We start from the raw sequence: 19,906 nt of genomic DNA, 5'->3' as shown, positions 1-19,906 counted from the left end.
CACATAGCACAGGTGTAACTGAAGGTGTGTGATCTAGCAGGTGTGTGAATAATGGAAGAAGGAAAAGTCTGGAGGAAGATTAGTGAGATGACAAGATTGCTGCTAGATCTGTACTTTCTAGTATTGTAGCTACTGATCACTTGTAGCCATTTAATTTAAATGAATTAACATGCAGAAGGAACTCTGGTGGCCTACACAAAGACAGGCAGTTCAAATCTACCAGCTGCTCCTTAGGGGAAAGGTGGGCAGTCTCCTCCTGTGTTTTACAGTCTCTTAAAACCCACTAGAGGGTCAGCTATGAGTTGATTCAGACTAAACTGCACACAACAACAACAGGGTCCTCTAGACGGATCCAGGTTATGCATAGCTCCAAGGGAGAATGATGGGCAGTCTCCTCCCATGCAATTTGTTGCCTTTGAAAACCTACTGAAGAGTCAGCTGTGGATTGGTTCTTACTCATTGGTAGACAACATCAACTCCTATCCTACACTTTTTAGAGCATTATCCTTATCATTATTTAAAATTTATATTTTTTTAACCTGTGTCCTCTTTTTTCTTTGCATACTAGAGTATAAGTTCCAAGAGAAAACAAAACTTCATTCACTGCCTTGTTTTCAGGTTTTGGACAAATCCTCTGAGACACACAGTTAGTCAGTAAGTGTTTATTAGCATTGAATGAATGCTTTTAAAAAAAGATCTAGAAGGAACTCTCTTCCTCCTCCGTATGTTTATATGAAATACATGCAGATGACATAGTCTTGCTTGCTCAAAGTGAAGAAGACTTGACATGCTTGCTGCAGAAGATCAAAGATTATAGCCTTCAATATGGATTGTATCTCAGGATCAAGAAGACACAAATCCTCACCACTGGACCAATAAACAACATCATGATAGATTGAGAAAAGTTTAGAATTGTCAATGATTTAATCTTACTTGGATCCACAGTCAACATCCTTGGTATGAGCAGTCAAGAGATCAGGAAATGCATTGCACTGGGCATACAATTGTCAGGGACTTCCTCAAATTACTGATGAGCAATGATGTCAGTTTGAAGATTAAGGTGGGCCTGATTCCAGCCATGGTCTTTTTAGCCACTAGTTATGCATCTGAAAACTGAATGATGAATAAGGATGACAGAAGAAGAGTTGATGACTTTGAGTTGTGTTGGAGAAGAGTGCTCAATATCCTATGGACTGTCAAAACAATAAACAGATATGTCTTGGAGAAAGTGCAGCCAGAGTGATCCTTGGAGGCAAGGATGGTGAAGCTTTCATACTTTGGGCATTTTGCTGTTCCTGAGAAAGGGAAACCATGCTTGGAAAGATGGAGGGTCAGTGAAATGGGTGATGGATTATTTAATCCATCTAATAAGATGGATTAACATAGTGACAGCAGCATTGAACTGTCAGAGATGTGTCAGTAGATAAGATAGGACAGGGTTCAGGTCTGTTGTTCATAGGATCGCCATCCTGAACTTGATGGCACCTAGCAACCACAATAACAACAAATATATATGTAAATAATTTAGAATAAAGACATAGTTAAAATCTTCTAAGTGTCTGAGTATGTATCTGCTTCTAGGCCCTTTATACTTGAGTAAATCAGTGACTTTGTGACTGAACTTCATCTTTTATTTCATGAAGTCCTGGCTCACAGCTTTTTGAATGGTTTGTTTCAGTTGGAAAATATAGTGCACAATACATCTGGAAATATTCTGTCATGTTTTGATTTGATAAATGCTGGAGAACCAGCTGCTGATTTGAAAGGCTTCTATTGTAATACAGACAGACTATTGTGTACAAAATCCTGACTGCTCCACAGTGCTAGAGCCATTAACTTGAGAGAAAAGCTCATGTATTCATTAACTTCTGCATGACTTATATTCTCTTAGAATAGTTTATTGTGCTGTTTTCTCTAACTGATGTATATTTTAAAACTTTCTTACTCTTTTCGCTTTTAAAATGAAATAACAATAAATGGTCAAGTAACAGATTTGAGATTCTGTTGTGAATTTAAACATTTTTTTTTTGTTTCAGTCTTGTTTTAATTGTATCATGACAAGAATATATTATTTTCTTCAAAATACAAGTAGTTTAGTTAAAGTGCTGTGTGAAGAGTTTTCCCCCCCCTTCATTAGTATACAATTCCCATGTCCCTTCCCCCCACCCCCCACCCCGAGTACACTTCTCTATGCAACCTTAATTCTGGATTCCTGTGCTAACCATAATACTCAATCATATATCACTTCTAATCTGTTCTTTCCCTCATCTGTTTCAATACAATATACATAATTTATCCAGTTTTTTCTGTCATACCCCCACCCTGATGTCAGACCCATTCTACAACAGTGGCACCATGCAGTATTTGTCCCTTTGTGACTGAGTTATTTCACAGAATTTAAACATTTTTTTAATATTTCTCCATTAAAATGTGGTTTGTATTTAAGGTTTTACATTCTGGTGGCCTAGTGGGTAAGCAGTTGCTTTATGAACCCATAGGCCTATGGTTCGAATCCACCAGCTGCTTCCCAGGACAGAAATGGGTAGTCTCCTCTTGTGTGATTTACAAGCTCCGAAAACCTACTAGAGGGTCAGCTATGAATGAGTTCTTGTTCTTTGACAATGAGTTGAGTTGAGGTAGTTTTACTAATAGAATTGGTGAATTTCACTATTTACTGTATTAAAACTTATTTATTCATGCTGTTAGAGATATAGAAAAAAGAAAAATTTGCATACAAACCATGTATACAAATACTCTTGAAGAAAGTGGGCTTGTGCAAATCCACGTGTACTTGTGAGCACAATCTAGTTAATATGACATTTAACATTTTTAAAAGTTTTCTTATTCTTTTTGCTTCTACTTTATAGGATGATTTGTATAAAGTGATAGATAATTATTAAAATTATTAGGTAGAAAATAATGATATCAGAGTAATTTAAAATAAAGGATTCCCTGGGTGGTACCTGTGATAAGTAATTGACTCTTTCCTTCAGAAAGATTATTGGTTCAAACCCAGGGGTTCTTTGAAAATCATGCTTTGGTAATCTACTTTCAGATAGACACAGTCTTGAAATAATTTTGGTCTGCAGACTTGTGGGCCTTGAATTAGAATCAATTCGTCTTCAACTAATAGTAAATAACAAACCAGAATACAATTTTAATCTTATGCTTTAAATGATAAAAATTGCTTATTCACATTTTAGAAAATTAAACAAAAGGAAATGCACCTAGATTTACTCAGAATTCCTCCAACATGAATATAATGACTGTTAACTTTTTGTTTGTGTGTGTGTGTTGCCTTATACATGTGTATATCCATTTTTGGTTTGTTTTTTTTAAAATTTTTTTTTAATTGTATTATTTTTTATGTGTACCGTCAAATCAGATCTGACTGGTACAGGAGGAGATTGCCCCTTCCTTTTCCAGCAGAGCATCTGGTAGATTTGAACCACGTACCTCTGGTATTGCAGTGCTCCATTTTTGTTTTATTGCAAACATTGTTGTATCATTTTTAGTTCCTACTTTTACTTTTATTATGTCATAACTTAGTGAACTGTTCGCCATTGTTGTATAAAACTTTTATAACTCACAGGGAGCTCTGAGGATGTAGTCCACCGGCACTTGGGCTGCTTGCTAACCAAAGGTTGTGCCTCTGGGTTTTTGAAGCTACCAGCCCTCCTTGGGAGAAAGTTGGACGATCTCCTCAGTGCACTTTACAGCCTTGGAAATCCACTGGAGGGTCAGCTATGAGTCAGTTCCAGCTTGGCGGCAATGACTTCACTGGCTTTATAATTAACATAATAGTAAATATTTTTGTGAACATTATTACTCTCATATTTGGTGTTATTGTTTATAGATAGAAGGCAACCTATGAATTAATTTCTTAGGTTCCTAGCTTAATTTTTATGCTTCCTAGCATACACTAACAAATAATTTTCCAAGGAGAAGAAACCAGTTTACATTGTCACCTGCAAGATATAAAAACACCTAGCCGCTTTTAGTGTTCAACATTTTTTTTTCATTAAAAGTAATAAAATTTAATAGTAATTTGAAAAAATTGTTTTTCATACCAGATCTTTCCCATTTTCTTTAACCATCAAATGTTATGACCCTATGATTACCCCTCTGCCAATCCTCACCCCTCTGTTCCTACCCTTCACATCTTAGATACTCATACATGTTTTATTAGTTATCTTTAGTGTTCAACATTTATACTGTCTTTTGAAATTAATCTGTAATAGGGGGAAAAAAGCCATATTGTTATATATAAGTTGGAATTTAAAAAAAATATTTTATATTAGTTTACAAAGGAAAGTCGTATACACTGTGTTCCATTTATATACATTGTGTTTCATGCCTTCCTCCATTTACACTCTGTTTCACATTATCATTCCCAAACATTGTGTTTCATAAAATTAATCACCATTGATCCATGCTGGAATTTGTTTTTGACTGTTGTTGTTAGTACTGTTGTCAGAACTGAGTCATAGCTGATCCTCCAGTGGGTTTTCAGAAGCAGTAAATCAGATGAAAGAGATTTCCCCATCTTTCTATCACAGAATAGCTGGTGGATTTGAAATGCTAGTTGCATAGTTTCAGAAGTTTGGTTTTTAATTTCGGAATCATAGTTGTGTGAAATATTTTCCCAGTCCTGGTAACTTCCTTCCCCGCTGTGTATAGACATGTTAGCCTAACTTGGTGCAGAGGAGCCCTAGTGACGCAGTGGGTAAGCACTGGGCCGCTAATGTAAAGGTTGGCAGTTGAAACTCAGAGTCGATCTGCACCTATAAAGATTTACAGACAAGGAAACCCCATACAGTACCTCTGCCCTGGAGGGTAGCTGAGAGTCAGAACTGACTTGATAACCTGCAACAATAGCAGTTGGTCCAGTGATTCATATGCCCTTAAAGGGGAATAGCAGGTTTTGTCACTTAACACATATATATTCTAAACAGTGCATTTCTTACTGTGCTGAATGGTGTCTTCAAATGAATGCCTCTGGAGAAGGTGTACTCTAACATGATGTTTGTACTTCATATTATTATCCACATATGTTGTGGAAACTTATGGGAACACTCTTAAGACTTTTTTCCCCAATCCAGAAATTTCATTTTAAGAATTAAGAAAATTCAAGGGTAGAATGTGTAAATGTTTTAAGTATTTTAAAATAATTTCTTTTTAATCTGGAAATTTATATTTGAATTGTGACTCTTTACCCCCATAGGTTGGAAAAGAGACTGTGCAGACCACTGAGGATCAGATCTTGAAGAGAGACATGCCACCAGCATTTATTAAGTGAGTGATTACAAATTCTCAGGTTTGCTACTATTGCTGTTTTTATTTCTGCTTTACGTTATAATTTAGAACATAGTTAAGTTTTGTTTCTATAATGGAAAGGATTCAGAAACATGTTCTGAGTATAGTGGACATGAACCTGAATTTCATACAAAATACTAAATAATGGTAGAGAAAAATATTTTTAAATTAAAACATTTCATAGCATTTTAAGTGGAAATTGTATTTACATTTTACCCAATACTCTTAAAAATATTTTCTAAAAGAAAAAAATATTTTCTAACATTTTAATACATCCTCTGTAAAATAACCTTATAGGATTTTAAAGACCCATTATGTCAGAAAAGAATGGCTAGTCCTTCATCCTTGTCTTAATCTGGAAGCTTTGCTGAAAGCTTTTGCTGTCCACCATAGATGACCTTCTGGTGTTAAAATACCAGTGACACAGCCTCCAGCATCACAGCAACCAGCAAACTACCTTAGTACAGTAAATTTTAGTCAGAAAAGTAAACTATGAACAAACAAGCATATGCATACACGAATTATAAAGTAAGCAGCTCTGTGAGGTTCCTTTCCTCCCACCTTTTTACCCTTCACCCCTTAGACAATATAGCAAACTGTCCAGTAAACGTTGTATCCCTAATATCAACAGAATTTGGCTTAGCCTACTGACTTCTCCCGATGAGGATGGCTCAGACTGGCCCTTCTCTGTGAATCTGCTGCTGTTGCTTGGGAGGGATGTGAGGGTGCTTTGAGGGCTGTGAGTAAACTTCACTAGCTTCATCTCACATACTTTGGACATGTTGTTAGGAAAGGTTATTCCTTAGAAAGGGACATCATGCTTGAAAAGGTTAAATGTCACTGAAGGAGAGAAAGGCTCTCACTGACATAGATTGATGCAGTGTCTTCAGCAATGGACTCAGATGTGTCGAGGATGATACTGGTGGCACAGGATTAGGACCAAATTCAGATTGTTCACTATTAGTTGTACTCCATACTTACCAACGACAACAATAAAAAAAGCAGTGATACTTTTGATTAGGTAAGCCTCAGGTTCTGTGATTGATAGCTTTTTTCCATGGGACAGTGAAATCCTATGTAAAGGTAATGATGCATAAGTCAAACTACAAGTCATTAAGAATAAGACACAATTACTCAATTCAAAAAGAAAATAGGCAAAAGATTTGAATGTTGTTGTTGTTGTTACGTGCCATCGAGTCGCCTGCGACTCATAGTGACCCTATGTACAACAGCCCGAAACTCCGCTCTGTCCTGTGCCAATTGCACTGTCTCTGACACTCCCATCCCAATTATCCCAATCACTGAATCAATCCACCTCATAGAGGGCCTTCCTCTCCTGCGCCTTCCCTCCACCCTCCCAAGCATGATGTCCCTCTCTAAGGACTGGTCTCTCCTCACAACATGTCCAAAGTATGATAGACGGAGCCTCAGAATCCTTGCCTCCAAGGAGCCACCCGGTTTAACCCTTTCCAGGACAAATCTGTTTGTTTTCCTAGCAGTCCATGTTATTCTCAGTACTCTTCTCCAGCACCACAGCTCAAAGGCATCAATTCTCCTTCTATCCTCCTTGGTCATTGTCCAACTCTCTGATGCATAACAGGTGATTGCGAAGACCATGTCCTGTATCAGACGCACCTTAGTCTCCAAAGAGACACCATTGCTCTTCAGCACTTTGGAGAGGTCCCTAACAGCAGACTTTCCATTGCAATGCGCCTTTTAATTTCCTGGCTGCTGGTGCCAAGACTGTTGAATAGGTACATCAAAAGAGAAGAAATCTAAAAGGCCTCTAAATGTATGAAAAGATATTGTTTTCTTTGTTATCAGATAAGTAATTGTATTTTATTTGTCATCAGAGAAGTAATCAAAGCACTTGATTATAAACCCCTACATTAAAAAGCTTGAAATATCAGTTGATGAGAATGTTAAAAAATGGTTTTTGTATATTGTTGTTGGGAATGTAAATTGGTGCAGACACTTTGGAACAAAGTTTGGCATTAGTAAATTTTAAGATAGGCAGTGTGTGCCCTAGAGATATATATATATATATCTCACTCATGCTGGTATTTATATGTATATATTAAAAAATCTCTACCAGCATTGTTCATAATGACTCCCATTGTCTGAAATAAAATGGATAAAAGCAATCATAGTGAAGTTAGAATAGTAATCTGTAATAAAAACTAGTGAATGAATCTAAAAATATTTAAAGAGAAGTAAACTATAGACAAGTTCTATTTCAAGTTCAGAAACATGCAGGAGTAAATTGTTTAGCTCTACCTGTTTATTTTATAAAATAATAACAATAAGCATGGCATTCATCATGAAGAACAAGGCAATGATATCCTGGGAGAGAGGGAGGGAGCAGCTTATGTTTAGGGAGAGGTAGATGAGAGCCATCTCTTGACTTAGTTAACGGGTTCCATGGATGTTTAAAAAGAAATATTATACATAAACTTTATGTAATTTTCTTTGTGTGTATGTATCATTCTTTTCTAATCCTACTTTTAAATAAAGCTTAAAGTGTTAATTTTATCCTTCTTATGCTGTTATTTTCATTGAACAGATGTAAAATCTTAACCCACATTGATACCTTCTTATTTTTAATTTATTTGAGTAGGTACTTTGGTCGAAATATGTTTCTATTAATATTCTAACATATCTTCATATGCTAGCACGTAAGGTGTAGGAAGCATCTGGTTTTGGGGTTTATTTTTTTTGGTAGAATCTGGTTTATGGATTTTTTTGGGGGAGGGGCATATCTTTACAGTTACAAATTCTATGATCATACTTTGTGTGTTATTCCATAATCATGGTCATATCAGAGGAATCCTATGTAACAGTTAAACATTATCATTAAGCTTACATATTCAAGGTACATTAAAAACATAGCTTGTTCCAGGTTGTCTGTTCCATATTCACTGAAAGGTACGAAGTAAGATGACATGTTGGATAAAGTTGGGTTGTGTGTTGTTTGTGTTTAAATTTTATTTTTAAGTAATTATAGGTTCAAATGCATTTGTAAGAAATATACAGCAATCCATTTCCCTTCACCCAGTTTTCCCAGTGGTAATTCTTGGAAAACTAGAGTATAACATCACAGTCAGAATAACATTGACGCAGTGTTAGATATAGAATATTTGTATCACTGCAAGATTCTTTGCGTAGCCATTTTAAAGCCACATCCACCTCCTCCTGTATTCCGTACTTTCTGACTGAACTTTCCCCTCGACAGCTACAGTTCTGTTCTTCACTCCTAAAATTCTGTCATTTCAAACATGTTGTGTAAATTTCAAACATGTTGTGTACGTAACTTTTGGAGGATTGACCTTTTTTCCCCCCAGCATAATTTTCTGGAATTTCATTGAGATTGCTGTAGGCATTGGTGTTCTCTTGATAAACATCTAAGTTGTACCTAGATTTTTTATTATTACCAAAATGGTATTAAAGCTGATATGATTATTATTTTGTGTATATTGTCAGGTTATATGGTATAGTTTGCTTATTTTTACATGTTTATTTTTGTATTTTAAACTTGTTTTTTATTTTGTCATTCTTGAGAATGTTTACAGCAACATACATACTAGTTTATACACAAAGGGTTTCCACATCTGATGGTATTTGGACTAGATGAAATGGTTCATTTCAATCCTGAGGTTCAAATCAATGACTATCACTTACTTGATTGATAAGTAGGCTTTGTCAAGAGATAAAGTTTTGAAATGGGCTACATGTTCTGAAAGACTTCCTTGAGCACTTAGAAAAATTAGCAAGATGTGTATCCTAATTATGTGAAAGTTTTCAAGAATGTAGACACTTAAAAAACAAAATAAAATTCATTGATCACTGTTGACAGGTAGTGAACCAACTCCTGACTCCAAAATTGGTGATCAAAAGCTTCTTGTGTACAAACTTTGTTTCAGGGTACCCTGATAGCTATAGTTGATGAAGGAAATTCTAACCAGGAAATGTGTAAGGAATGATAGGATTAGGAAAACACCTGTGTAGCTTTTAAAGAAGCAATTGGTTTAGGCAAGGTCTATGAATGGGTGAAACGGTTGAGGATTTGAAAACCTTTGTGTTGCTGCCAAGAGAGAAACATTTTAATCTCTCTCAGTGACTCAGGGAAAAATAGTGTATTTACATCAACTGAAAAACTACTGAGTGGTTTAAAAATCGTATCTAACCTATTATGCCACAATCTGGAATGTTGCTTGAAAATAGCCTAAACTACAAAGAGAGTGTGGAGGTGGTGGTCACACAAATTTTGGGAGAGTATTCTGCAGTGTAAAACATAACTCTTAATTTTACTGTTGCTTAAAATGTAAAATGAAGCAGAAAATAACTTCAATAGATGCATTGACTTGGGTGAGGGAGGGTAAAGAGAGGGAAACAGATGGAAGCAGTTAGTAACATCCTCGGAACTGTTGAGTAGGACATTCTTTTGGGCTGTTTGGTTGATGTTTAGAGAAGTTTCCAGGGCACAATAAATTGAAGTGTCCCCTGTATTCTATCTACTTTTGTAAGAGTTTCTAAATAGTTGCTGGCTGCTTAAGCGACAGCAAGGAATAAAAGAAATGAAAATTTTTTATTCTTTTTTTAAATTATTTTGTGTGCGTGTACTGTCAAATCGGATCTGACTGGTATAGGAGGAGATTGTCCCTCCTTTTTCAGCAGAGCATCTGGTGGATTTGAACTGTGTGCCTCTGGGGTTGCAGTGCAGCTTCTTGCCACTAGGCCACCAGAGCTCCTAAAATTTTTTATTCTTAAATTGATCTCTGCTTTGACCGAATAAGCTTTTTTGATGGTTCGAATCTGCCAGTGGCTCTGAGGGAAAAACGGTGGGCATTCTCCCCCCAAGGCAGTTTAGAGCCACATAGCTGGAAGATCAGCTGTGAGTCTGACCCAACAACAATAAGTTTTTTGTTTTAATTTTTTTAATTATTATTATCTTTTTCTTTTCTTGTTGTGTACTGTCACATTGGCTCAGACTGGTGATTGCCCCTCCTTCTCCAGCAGAGCATCTGATGGATTTGAACCTTTTGTCTTTGGGATTAGCAGTGAGTTTCAATGAATTTAGAATGTTAGAACGTTATAGGTGGGGAAAACAGATTTTTATACCTGGACCATCCATACCTAAACCATGCATTATATCATAGCACTGATAACATAGTGGTTAAGTGCTTAACTGCTAAACGAAAGGTTGGTAGTTTGGACCCACTGACTGCACTGCAGGAGACATATATGGCAGTCTGCTTCTATGAGGATTTAGGGTTTTCCAAACCCTATAGGACAGTGCTCTTCTGTCTTAGAGGGTCGCTCTGATGGGGTGAATGTGTTTTACATGTGGTAAGAACATGTTAAAAGAGGCGGGAATGGTGAGACTCTGTCTCACATACTTTAGACATGGTGTCAGGAAGAGCCAATGCTTGGGGAAAGGATATCATACTTGGAAGAATAGAGGGTCAGCAAAGGAGAGGGAGGCCTTAAGCAAAATGGATTGATGCAGGGACTGCAACAGTCTCAAGCACAGTGGAGATTATGAGGATGGTGCAGGACAAGAATTTCTCTTGTTCGTAAGGCCTCTGTGATTTGGAGTTGACTCAGTGGCACCTGACAGCAACAACACTGGATGGGATGTTATAGATTGAACTGTGTCTCTCCAAATATGGTTGTAGAAGTTATATAATGATCCCCAGAGATCTAATAAACCAAACAGTTGTTTGGTTTAAGGATTAAGGGAGGGCTGCAACCCCTTCCCTCAATCCCATCACAGCCCTCATCTGATGTAAGGGGAGGTTTCCTGGGTTGTTGCCTGTGACTCATTTGTCACATGGGAGATAACAGGAAAGATGAAGTGAATTTGAATTTTTTTTGTTTTGAGGGGCTCCCAGTGCTCAAATAATTTCTTACTGATAAAAATGAGAATCTGTTCCATCAACAAATGAATGGATGGAGAAGTGGTGATATAGTCACACAATGGAATACTATGCAGCACTGGAAAACAAGGAACTCATAAAATATTATACAAAATCGGTGACCCTTCACCAGATGCTCTGCTGGAGAAGGAGGGACAATCTCCTTTTGTGCCAGTCAGTTATGATTTGATGGTACACAACAAGGAAAAAAATATGAGTGACCCTGGAGGACATTGTATGCTGAGTGAAATATCTCAGTTACAAAAAGGGGATAAATAATGAACACTGCATTAAACAGATTAGGGGAAAAACTGTCTAAAAGAAATATATGATTAGGTAGTATTTGCATGACAACAGTTCAGAATAAGAGGTGCATAGCAAAGTGGACTGAGGGTAGAGGGAAGGAGGAAATTGTGCATCAATGAAAGAATCTTTGTAAAGTGAAAAGTGAACTGGGGTGAAATAGGGAGGAAAATGTGTAATAATGAATGAATGGAAATCCAAGTTTTCTGTAAATTTGTGTTAAAATATCAATAAAAAGAAACTTTAAAAAAAATGAGAATCTGTTTAATATAGAGCAGGATTTACATTGTCTTGTGAAGGATTTCTCTTGAGTGGAGCAAATAGTTACTCCATTTCAGACTGCATTGGCAAGTGAAGTTCACAGTTTACTAGTTGTACCCAAGATCGCGGTAGTAGCCACACTTTGTCACATGAGGTGCAGCGGTTGCGTGATGATGCCATAGAAATGATTGGAATTTCCATAAACTTGAGAAATGCAGCAGCCCTGCTATGTTGTTAAAATAATGGCTGTAGTCACTTAGTTCATTTAAAATCTGTCAACAAGAGAGTCAGCTAGTGTATATTTGTAGTTTATGTGATTAATATTATTATCTTCATCATCATCACCAGGTGGCAGCAGCAATCATTAACACTTGTAATTGATTGATTAAAGGGCTGACATACTAATTGGCTAATTAAGTTTATTGATTGTCTCTTAGGTGTCTAGCATGCTAAGTGCTACATACGCTAGCAGTTCTGAACAATCTTTCTTGTGAGTTATATTGCAATTAATTTATTATTGGTAGTAAAGTGCTAGCATTTGCAAGTGCTTTATAATTTTTGAAGAATAAATGAAACATATTTAAGATCACACTGATATAAAGTCCCTCTCATTCTTATTCAGCTCATTGCCATCAAACTGGAATTGACTCATAGCTCACCTTCTATTGAGTTTCCAGCGCTGTAAATCACATGGAAGGAGATTGCCCATCTCTTTTGAAGCCACTGGTGGATTTGAACTGCCAAAGAGGCATGGCTTTTGAGTTAGCAGTGGAACTATCTACAGACTCCTGCTGGACCTCCCTGTTCTTTACTGTTGTTTGTGCTAGGTGCCGTTGAGTAGAGTACAACCCACAGCAACCCTATAAATAACAGATATTAACCCTGACCTAACCTATACCATCCTCACACTTCCTGAAATATTAGAGCCCATTGAGACAGTCACTGTGTCAGTGTACCTCGTCATCGAGTATCTTCCTCTCCTTTTCTGACCCTCTACCTTTCTGAGTATCATGTCCTTCTCCAAGGAATAGCCAGCCTCTCCTAGTAACATGACCAAAGTATGTGAGGCAACGCCTTTCATCCTTGCTTCCAAAGAACACTCTGGATGCATCATCTCCAAGACATATTTGTTTGTCTTTTGACTGTCCGCGGGATGTTCAGTGCGCTTCTCCAGCACCACAGCTCAAAGGTGCCAATTCCTCTTCTGTCATCCTTATTCATTGTCTACCTCTAAGACTCCTAGCAAGTAATCAGAAAGATCATGGCCAGAATCAGATACACCTTAGTCCTCAAATTGACATTCTTACTCAATAATTTGGAGAGGTTCTTCACTTCAGACTTTCCCTCCTGATTTCCTGCCTGCTGGTACAAAAGGTGTTAATTGTAGATCCAAGTAAGATGAAGTTGTTGGCAGTTTCAGTCTTTTTCCATCTATCATGGTCTTGCCTGTCTAGTCGTAAGAATCTTTGTTTTCTTGACAAAGAAAAATGGACAGCAATTTTTTCAACAAAATTGCATTTTGTTGAAATGTAATCCATATTGAAGGCTGTATTCTTTGACCTTCTGCAACAATTGCTTCAAGTTCTCCTCACTTTCAGCAAGCAGGGTTGTATAATCTGCATAACATAGATTATTGATGAGTTTTCCTCCAATCCTGATGCCACATTTCTCTTCATAGAGTCCAGCTTCTCGAATAATTTGCTCAGTGTGCAGGTTGAATAGAATACAGATTCTCACTTACTAGTTGTTCTTAAAAACTTTGTTGAAGTATAAACTAAACTGTAACTAAAAACAAAACAACACCCCAAAATCCACTTGTGCTGGAGTCTAGTCTGACTCCTGACCATCCCCTGTGTATCTGAGTAGAACTATTCTCCTTAGGGTTTGGTGTTCTGTTTTTTAAAGTAGGAGAGAATGGATTTAACAGCTATCATGATGGAAAATTTTGCACCAAACCAAATCTACCCATGGAGGATAAGCCATCTACTTGAGTATGTATCACGAATCTTTTAGATACACAGAGTAACAAAAATGGACCACTCTTGCTGCAAAGACATGAGAAAAAAGAAGGGGGATGCTCTCTGACTTTAAGACGTTTCCAATCAAACATTAACTACAGTAGCAGGAATTCAGGGAGAGACTACTGTCACTGTCTGTAGGGATAATGAAAATGTGCTTCATGTAGGAAGTGAGGTTTGTAAGTAAATGTGTGGGGGGAGGAAGGATGTTGTTCTGGCTGCGATGAACAGCATGAACAATGTGAGCCTTTGAGGAGAGAGGAGTCCTGTTGGAACTAGGAGGAACTTGGATGGCTAGCTTGAACCAGATGATGAAGATCCTTGAAAACCAGACAGCAATTTGGAATTGAAAAGCTTGACAGTTCTTGAACAGCAGAATCAAATACAAGATAAATAATGAGTACAAGTTCTGTGAAGGAGAGCAAGCTATATGCCAGACTGACCAGATTAATTTTTTGTCAGTGTAGGTTTGCTGCACACTGATTCCTTTTGGTGAAAGATGGCGAGCTAGCTTATTTACCTCGTGAGAAGTAACCAGTTGCCTTATTTAATGGGATTTCATTCTTATTTCTGCAATAGGGTGAAAATAAGAAAGACAATCGCAGGGTGTTTGGTATCTGACTGCATTAAAAGGCAGTCTTGTGAGATGAACTCCTTGTAAAGGGTAATGATGTGCACTGACTGGTGGCAGCCAAATGACACTGTCATTTGGAACTTATACGGTGGTGTCACTTTCTGCTCAGTGCAGCTCAGTCTGCTTGAAATCATCAAAACTTGGATTGATTTACGGGCTTAGACTAATTTTGAAAACATATTTTAACGCCTAGGCCTATTGAATGAAAAATTGTTTCTAAAATACCAAGTTTTGAGGATGTACTATGTTATGTAATTGCAGTTAACCTTGTTCTTGGGAACTGACCTTATTTTAACAGTTTGTCATTTTAGCACAATTACAGTTCTGTGCTTATATTTATTTTCTGTCATTGAAATTCATGTACAAACAGGAAATTTGGGAAGGATTAAAGCATGCTTGCACTTAATTTAGGTCTCTTTTGAACTAAAATAATAGAATAATTTTAGATCACTAACCTTTATAGTTAGTGTTTTCTTTTATTATGGTTTAGGATTCGCAAAAAAACTGGTAATGGAAATATATTTTTAAATTCTTTTGCAGATGAAAGGGCTCAGAATACCTTTATTAAAATTGTTTCTTTTATTATCCAACCCAGTGTACTTTATTTTCCTGAGACTAATTGTTTTGTTTCTTGAACACATTTATATTTTTTATGATTCTTTTCATAAGATTCTTTTTATAAGAGGAAAAATTTCCAGAAGGGAATCATTTACATCTATAAGCTGTCCTTCTGCATTTTGATCTAGAGCAAGCATTCAAATTTTAGGTAGTTTACCTTTGGGCTTCATTAAACTGGTTGGGTACTACAGATTTTCCGTCTTTCTTAAACAAAGTGATTTGAGAAGTGTTGACTCTTCTTGGTTTTGAACAGAATCCTATTATTAACTTGTGGGAGAATTTTAAACAACTTGGTAGTATTTAGTTCTTGGTTTATTTCGTGATTACGAAAGGACAAATCTGAGCATAATTGTTAGACTGAAATCTAAGTGCAATTGTTAGAGTGATTTGACCTCCCTCAACTTCAGGAGGGTAAAGAGAGAGAGCCATTGTCTAACATCAGCAACTGAAGGCTGTGAAGTGGAGCTCAGCTGTGGTTTCACCTCCCCACCACTTCACCGGCTCTCTTACCAGCTGCTCCTCTCATGGATGCTTTGCTTCCCTACTGAGTTCAGGAAGTTGTTACCAGGGCCGCACAGACTCACAGAAAATACAATTATGGTGTTTAGGAAAGTAGCATACATAATTCAGGGTCAGGGAGGACTCAGGGTAACAGTTCTTCCAAAGGAACAGCCTCTTCTCACCCTTGACCACAGCCAGGTCCCTTGGCTCCTTGGGCCTCTTGGGCTAGTTGGCCTCTTTCCTGCTCACGAAGTGTTACAAAACTCTTTAAGCTCTGCCAGTGATATCTCCAGTGCCTGGAAGTTTCCTGCTCCACCAGTAAGCCTCAGTGCAAAGACACTGGCTCCTGAGCTCCATGGGTCAGTAAGCCTAGCTCTACCCTAGCTCTGCACCCTGCTTCTCCAGTGAACCTCCTGCCTGAAGGTGGCCTGGAAAACTCATGATGCCATCTTCTGATGGCCTCTGGTTCTCTGCTGCTGCTTCTCACTGTTTCTCTACACCTTCTGTGTTAACAGTTCTCTATCTTCTGAACCTCGGAGGCTCTTAGTTCGGAAACTCCAGTTCTGAAGGGTGGATTCCACTTCCGGCTCTTCTTTCTTGATTGCAGTGTGAGCCTCATTCTCTGCCTCTAAAAATGACTAATTTTAAGTCTAGTTTGATCGCATAACTGACTGGTCCCCTCATTAAGGTTCCATATTTGAGAGGGACCTCTGGTAAGGAATTGCCCTATAAACCCAAAGACAGATGGTTTGGATCCACCAGCTCTCTGTAGGAGAAAGATGAGTGTTCTCCCATGTGACTTGCAGCCTCTGAAAACTTGCTACAGGGTTAGCTATGAGTCGGTTTCTACTCAACAGCATGTAACAACCACCACCACCTTAGAGATGGTTCTAACTCATAGTGACCCTCCATTGGTTTTTTTAGGCCATAAATCTTTATGGTAGGAGACTGTCCGTCTTTCTTCTGTGGAGTGGCTCTTAGATTCAAACCACCAACCTTTTGGTCACAACGGCCTGGTGATATGTTATACACTATACTGCCAGGCTTCCTGTCCCCCTCCTCCATTATTTACTGTGTGTTATAAAGACTATGACTGAAAGGGCATATAAATTATTCACTGTCCTGTAGTAAAATACTTTAGTCCATTTCCTACAGAGTAATCAAAAGTATGTACTTGAAAGGAACTCAAGGAACCAAAAGGGCTGATATTTATCAAGTACCCATTTCTGGGCTAGATCCTGGGATAGCACAAATTTTTTTTTGACAGTTGATCTGCAGGCTGGCAGTTTGAACCTCCTCCACCAAGGACATCATGGAAGAAAGAGCTAGAAATCTACTTCCATTAAAAATTACAGCCAAGGAGTCTCTGTGGAACAGTTCTACTGTGTGATACATGGCTTCTAAATCTATACTCTTGGCACTGCTAAACCCTGTGGGAAGTCATAGAGGCCTGCCTTCATTCTCCAGAAAGTGCTAACTTTGTACCATTCTCACTGAAGCCAGGAAATCCAAACCCACCCCCATAAGCTGATTTGTAATGAACCCTTTAGACTAGAACTGCTACCTAGTTTCCAAGGCTGTGAATCTTCAGAGAAGAGGTGGAGGAGCTGGTGTGAGGCAGTTTAAACTGCGGGCTTTCAGTTGCTTCTTTTTCATCTGAAAGTTAGCCGGTAAATAAGAATGGCAGAAGAGTAATTGTGGTGCCTTTGAAGAGTGATGCTGAGAAGAGTATAGAATATGCCAAGGACTATCAAAAGAACAAACAAATTTACATGGAGGAAGTGCAGCTAGGGTGCTCCTTAGAGGCAAGGGAGGTGAAACTTTGTCTCACATACTTCGGTCACGTTGTCAGGAGTGATAGATCAATCTTTGGAAAAGAGGTCATGTTGGGAAGTTGGAGGGCCAGAGAAAGAGCAGAAGACTCTCAATAAGAATGGATTGATACAGTGACTATAACAGTCAAGCATATCAGAAGGTGAGAATGGCACTGAATATGGCAAGATTCAAATCAGTTATTTATAGGGTCATTATGAATTGGAGAAGAATATTGAACATACTCCTGGCTGAACCAAGAGACCAAAAAGGTCTGTCTTGGAGAGGGTGAAACCAAGGTGCTCCTTGGAGGCAAAGATTTTGATGCTCCATCTTATACTTTGAGCATGTTGCCAGGAGGGACCTGTCCTTGGGGAAGAACATCATGCCTGGAAGGGTAGAGAGACAGCGCAGAAGACCCTGGAGGAGATGGATTGGCACACTCAGTGGGGTAATAGGGGTAGAAGTGTTTGAGACAGAGAGATTGACTCAGGATAGGCGAGGTTTCAGAGCTATTGTACATAGGGTCACTATGAGTCATAGTCGACTTAATGTTACATAACAACAACAGTTGTAGTCAACTTGATGACACCTAAAAACAGTCTTTCAGTTACAACTGAGTGTTTAACCACCCACTGCATTAATAAGTCTGTTACCACTCTTAGAATATCAGTTTATAATTATTCTGAGTATTTTTCAAAAGAATATCATAGACATAATTAGTGATGCAATTAGTCATCCCAATTTTAAAGTTAAAAGAAGTAATATAAATTCTTTAATCCAACTGCTTTATTTTATAAATGAGCTGATTTACCACGTCAAACCTACCTTCCAAAAGCAAAACAAAACAAAAAACCCCAAAACTCCTCCAGCAAATAGCTTGTTTTTGTTCTTGTTAGGTGCTCTCGAGTCAAGTACAACTCCTAACGACTGTTAGGAACAACAAACATAAATCCTTTGCTGTCCATCCTCATTATCTCAAGTCCATTGCTGCAGTAACAGTGTCATTTCATCAGGTTGAGAGTCTTCCTCTCTCTCACTGACCTACCCCCCCCCCTTCCCAAGCATGATGTCCCTTTCCAAGAATTAGCCTCTCCTCGGCAACATGCCCAAAGTGAGTGAGATGAATCTTTGTCATCCAACCTTTATACAAAATGTCGAGAACCACCAACAGCAATTAGACACACCAGCTTAAACAAACAAAATAATCTACTTGCTGTCTTGCATATTACTCTTGGAACTGAATACCGCTGGAACTGCCTTATAGCCGACTTTCCAGTGGGTTTTCGGAGTTGTAAAATGCATGGGAGGAAATTGCCCATCTTTATTCCTTGGAGGTGTCTGGTGGATTAACGCTGGCAGAGAGTCACACTACCTTTGGTCTAGCAGTACAACCGCCTGTGGACTGTGCCACCTTGGGCACTTGCTGTTAATTATCTCAGCTCGTGACAGTCCCACAAGTAGCCTTGCATGTCAGTAGAATTATGCTCCATAGGATTTCCCGTGAGTGATTTTTTTGAAAGTAAATAATGATTTTTTTTTCTCAGGCATACAGAGGTGGACTCAGTCTCCAACCTTTCGTTAGCAGTCAAGCTCATTAATTGTTTGAATCGTTAAAGAACTTCAAATTAGGCACATATATTTATTTGATTTTTACCTTGGCTTTTCTTATGTGGCTGTCAGTGGATTGTTGTTACTCTTGTTAACTTGGACCTCCAGATTTTTCTTCCTTCACTGCATCCTGGTTGAACAGTCGTCACCTAGTGGTGAGAAGCTGCTCTGCAATCCCAAGGGCACGTAATTCTACTCCACCTGCTGGTCTGCTGGGGAAGGATGGGCTGTCTCCTGTGTGATTTACTGCCTCTGAAAACCTGCTGGAGGGTCAGCTCCCAGTCATTTCTCATTCAATGACACACAACAACAATTGACACTGATTAGAGAAGACAGAAGGATAATTGATGCTCAAAGGAGTTGTGGTGTTGCAGAATAGCACTGACTATCTCATGGTTTGCCAAGAGAATGAGCGAATCTGTCTTGGAGAAAGTACAACCGGGGTGCTCTTTGGACGCAAGGATGGAAAAGCTTCTCACATACTTAGAGTATGTTGTCAGGAGGCCAGACCTTCCTTGGAAAAAGACATCATGCTGGTGAAGGTGGATGGTCAGGGAAAGAGAGGAAGACCCTCTGTCCCAGAGGACGGATAGTAAGAACTGATAGACCTATAGGCAGTAGAGTTCTTTTTTAAATTTTTTTAAATTGTGATGAAAATACATGTAACAGACCATGCCATCCATCAGTTTTAATGTGCACAAATCCATGACATTGATTATATTCTTCAAGTTGTATAATGATTCTACCCTTTCCAAACCATTCTATATCATGAACAAAAACCAGTGACCCCAAGAGTTCTTGAGCTTTGCACGCCTGGAAATATTTTTCCTTGTACTGATACCAGATCTGAAGAGAGAGTGAAGGAGGTCAGGAGAAAGGACTATTTAGGCTTAAGATTTAAAAGTTGTGGCTAATCC

At 38.2% G+C, this 19,906-nt stretch overlaps 1 protein-coding gene across 2 annotated transcripts in view; it reads left to right on the top strand.

Moving 5' to 3' along the window:
- Positions 1-19,906, top strand: part of VCL (vinculin) — a 123,862-nt gene that overhangs the window by 35,229 nt on the left and 68,727 nt on the right. For both annotated transcript variants that reach the window (XM_006887515.1, XM_006887514.1), the window contains exon 2: positions 5,225-5,295. In XM_006887515.1, coding sequence (XP_006887577.1) covers positions 5,225-5,295 — 71 coding nt within the window. The remainder of the gene's footprint in view (positions 1-5,224; positions 5,296-19,906) is intronic.

This window comes from Elephantulus edwardii, unplaced genomic scaffold, assembly GCF_000299155.1.
Source record: "Elephantulus edwardii isolate Elephantulus edwardi_28Jun2011 unplaced genomic scaffold, EleEdw1.0 scaffold00058, whole genome shotgun sequence".
Classification (NCBI taxonomy): Eukaryota; Metazoa; Chordata; class Mammalia; order Macroscelidea; family Macroscelididae; genus Elephantulus; species Elephantulus edwardii.
The sequence above is the reverse complement of the archived record's forward strand: the minus strand, read 5'-3'. Positions and strand labels throughout refer to the sequence as shown.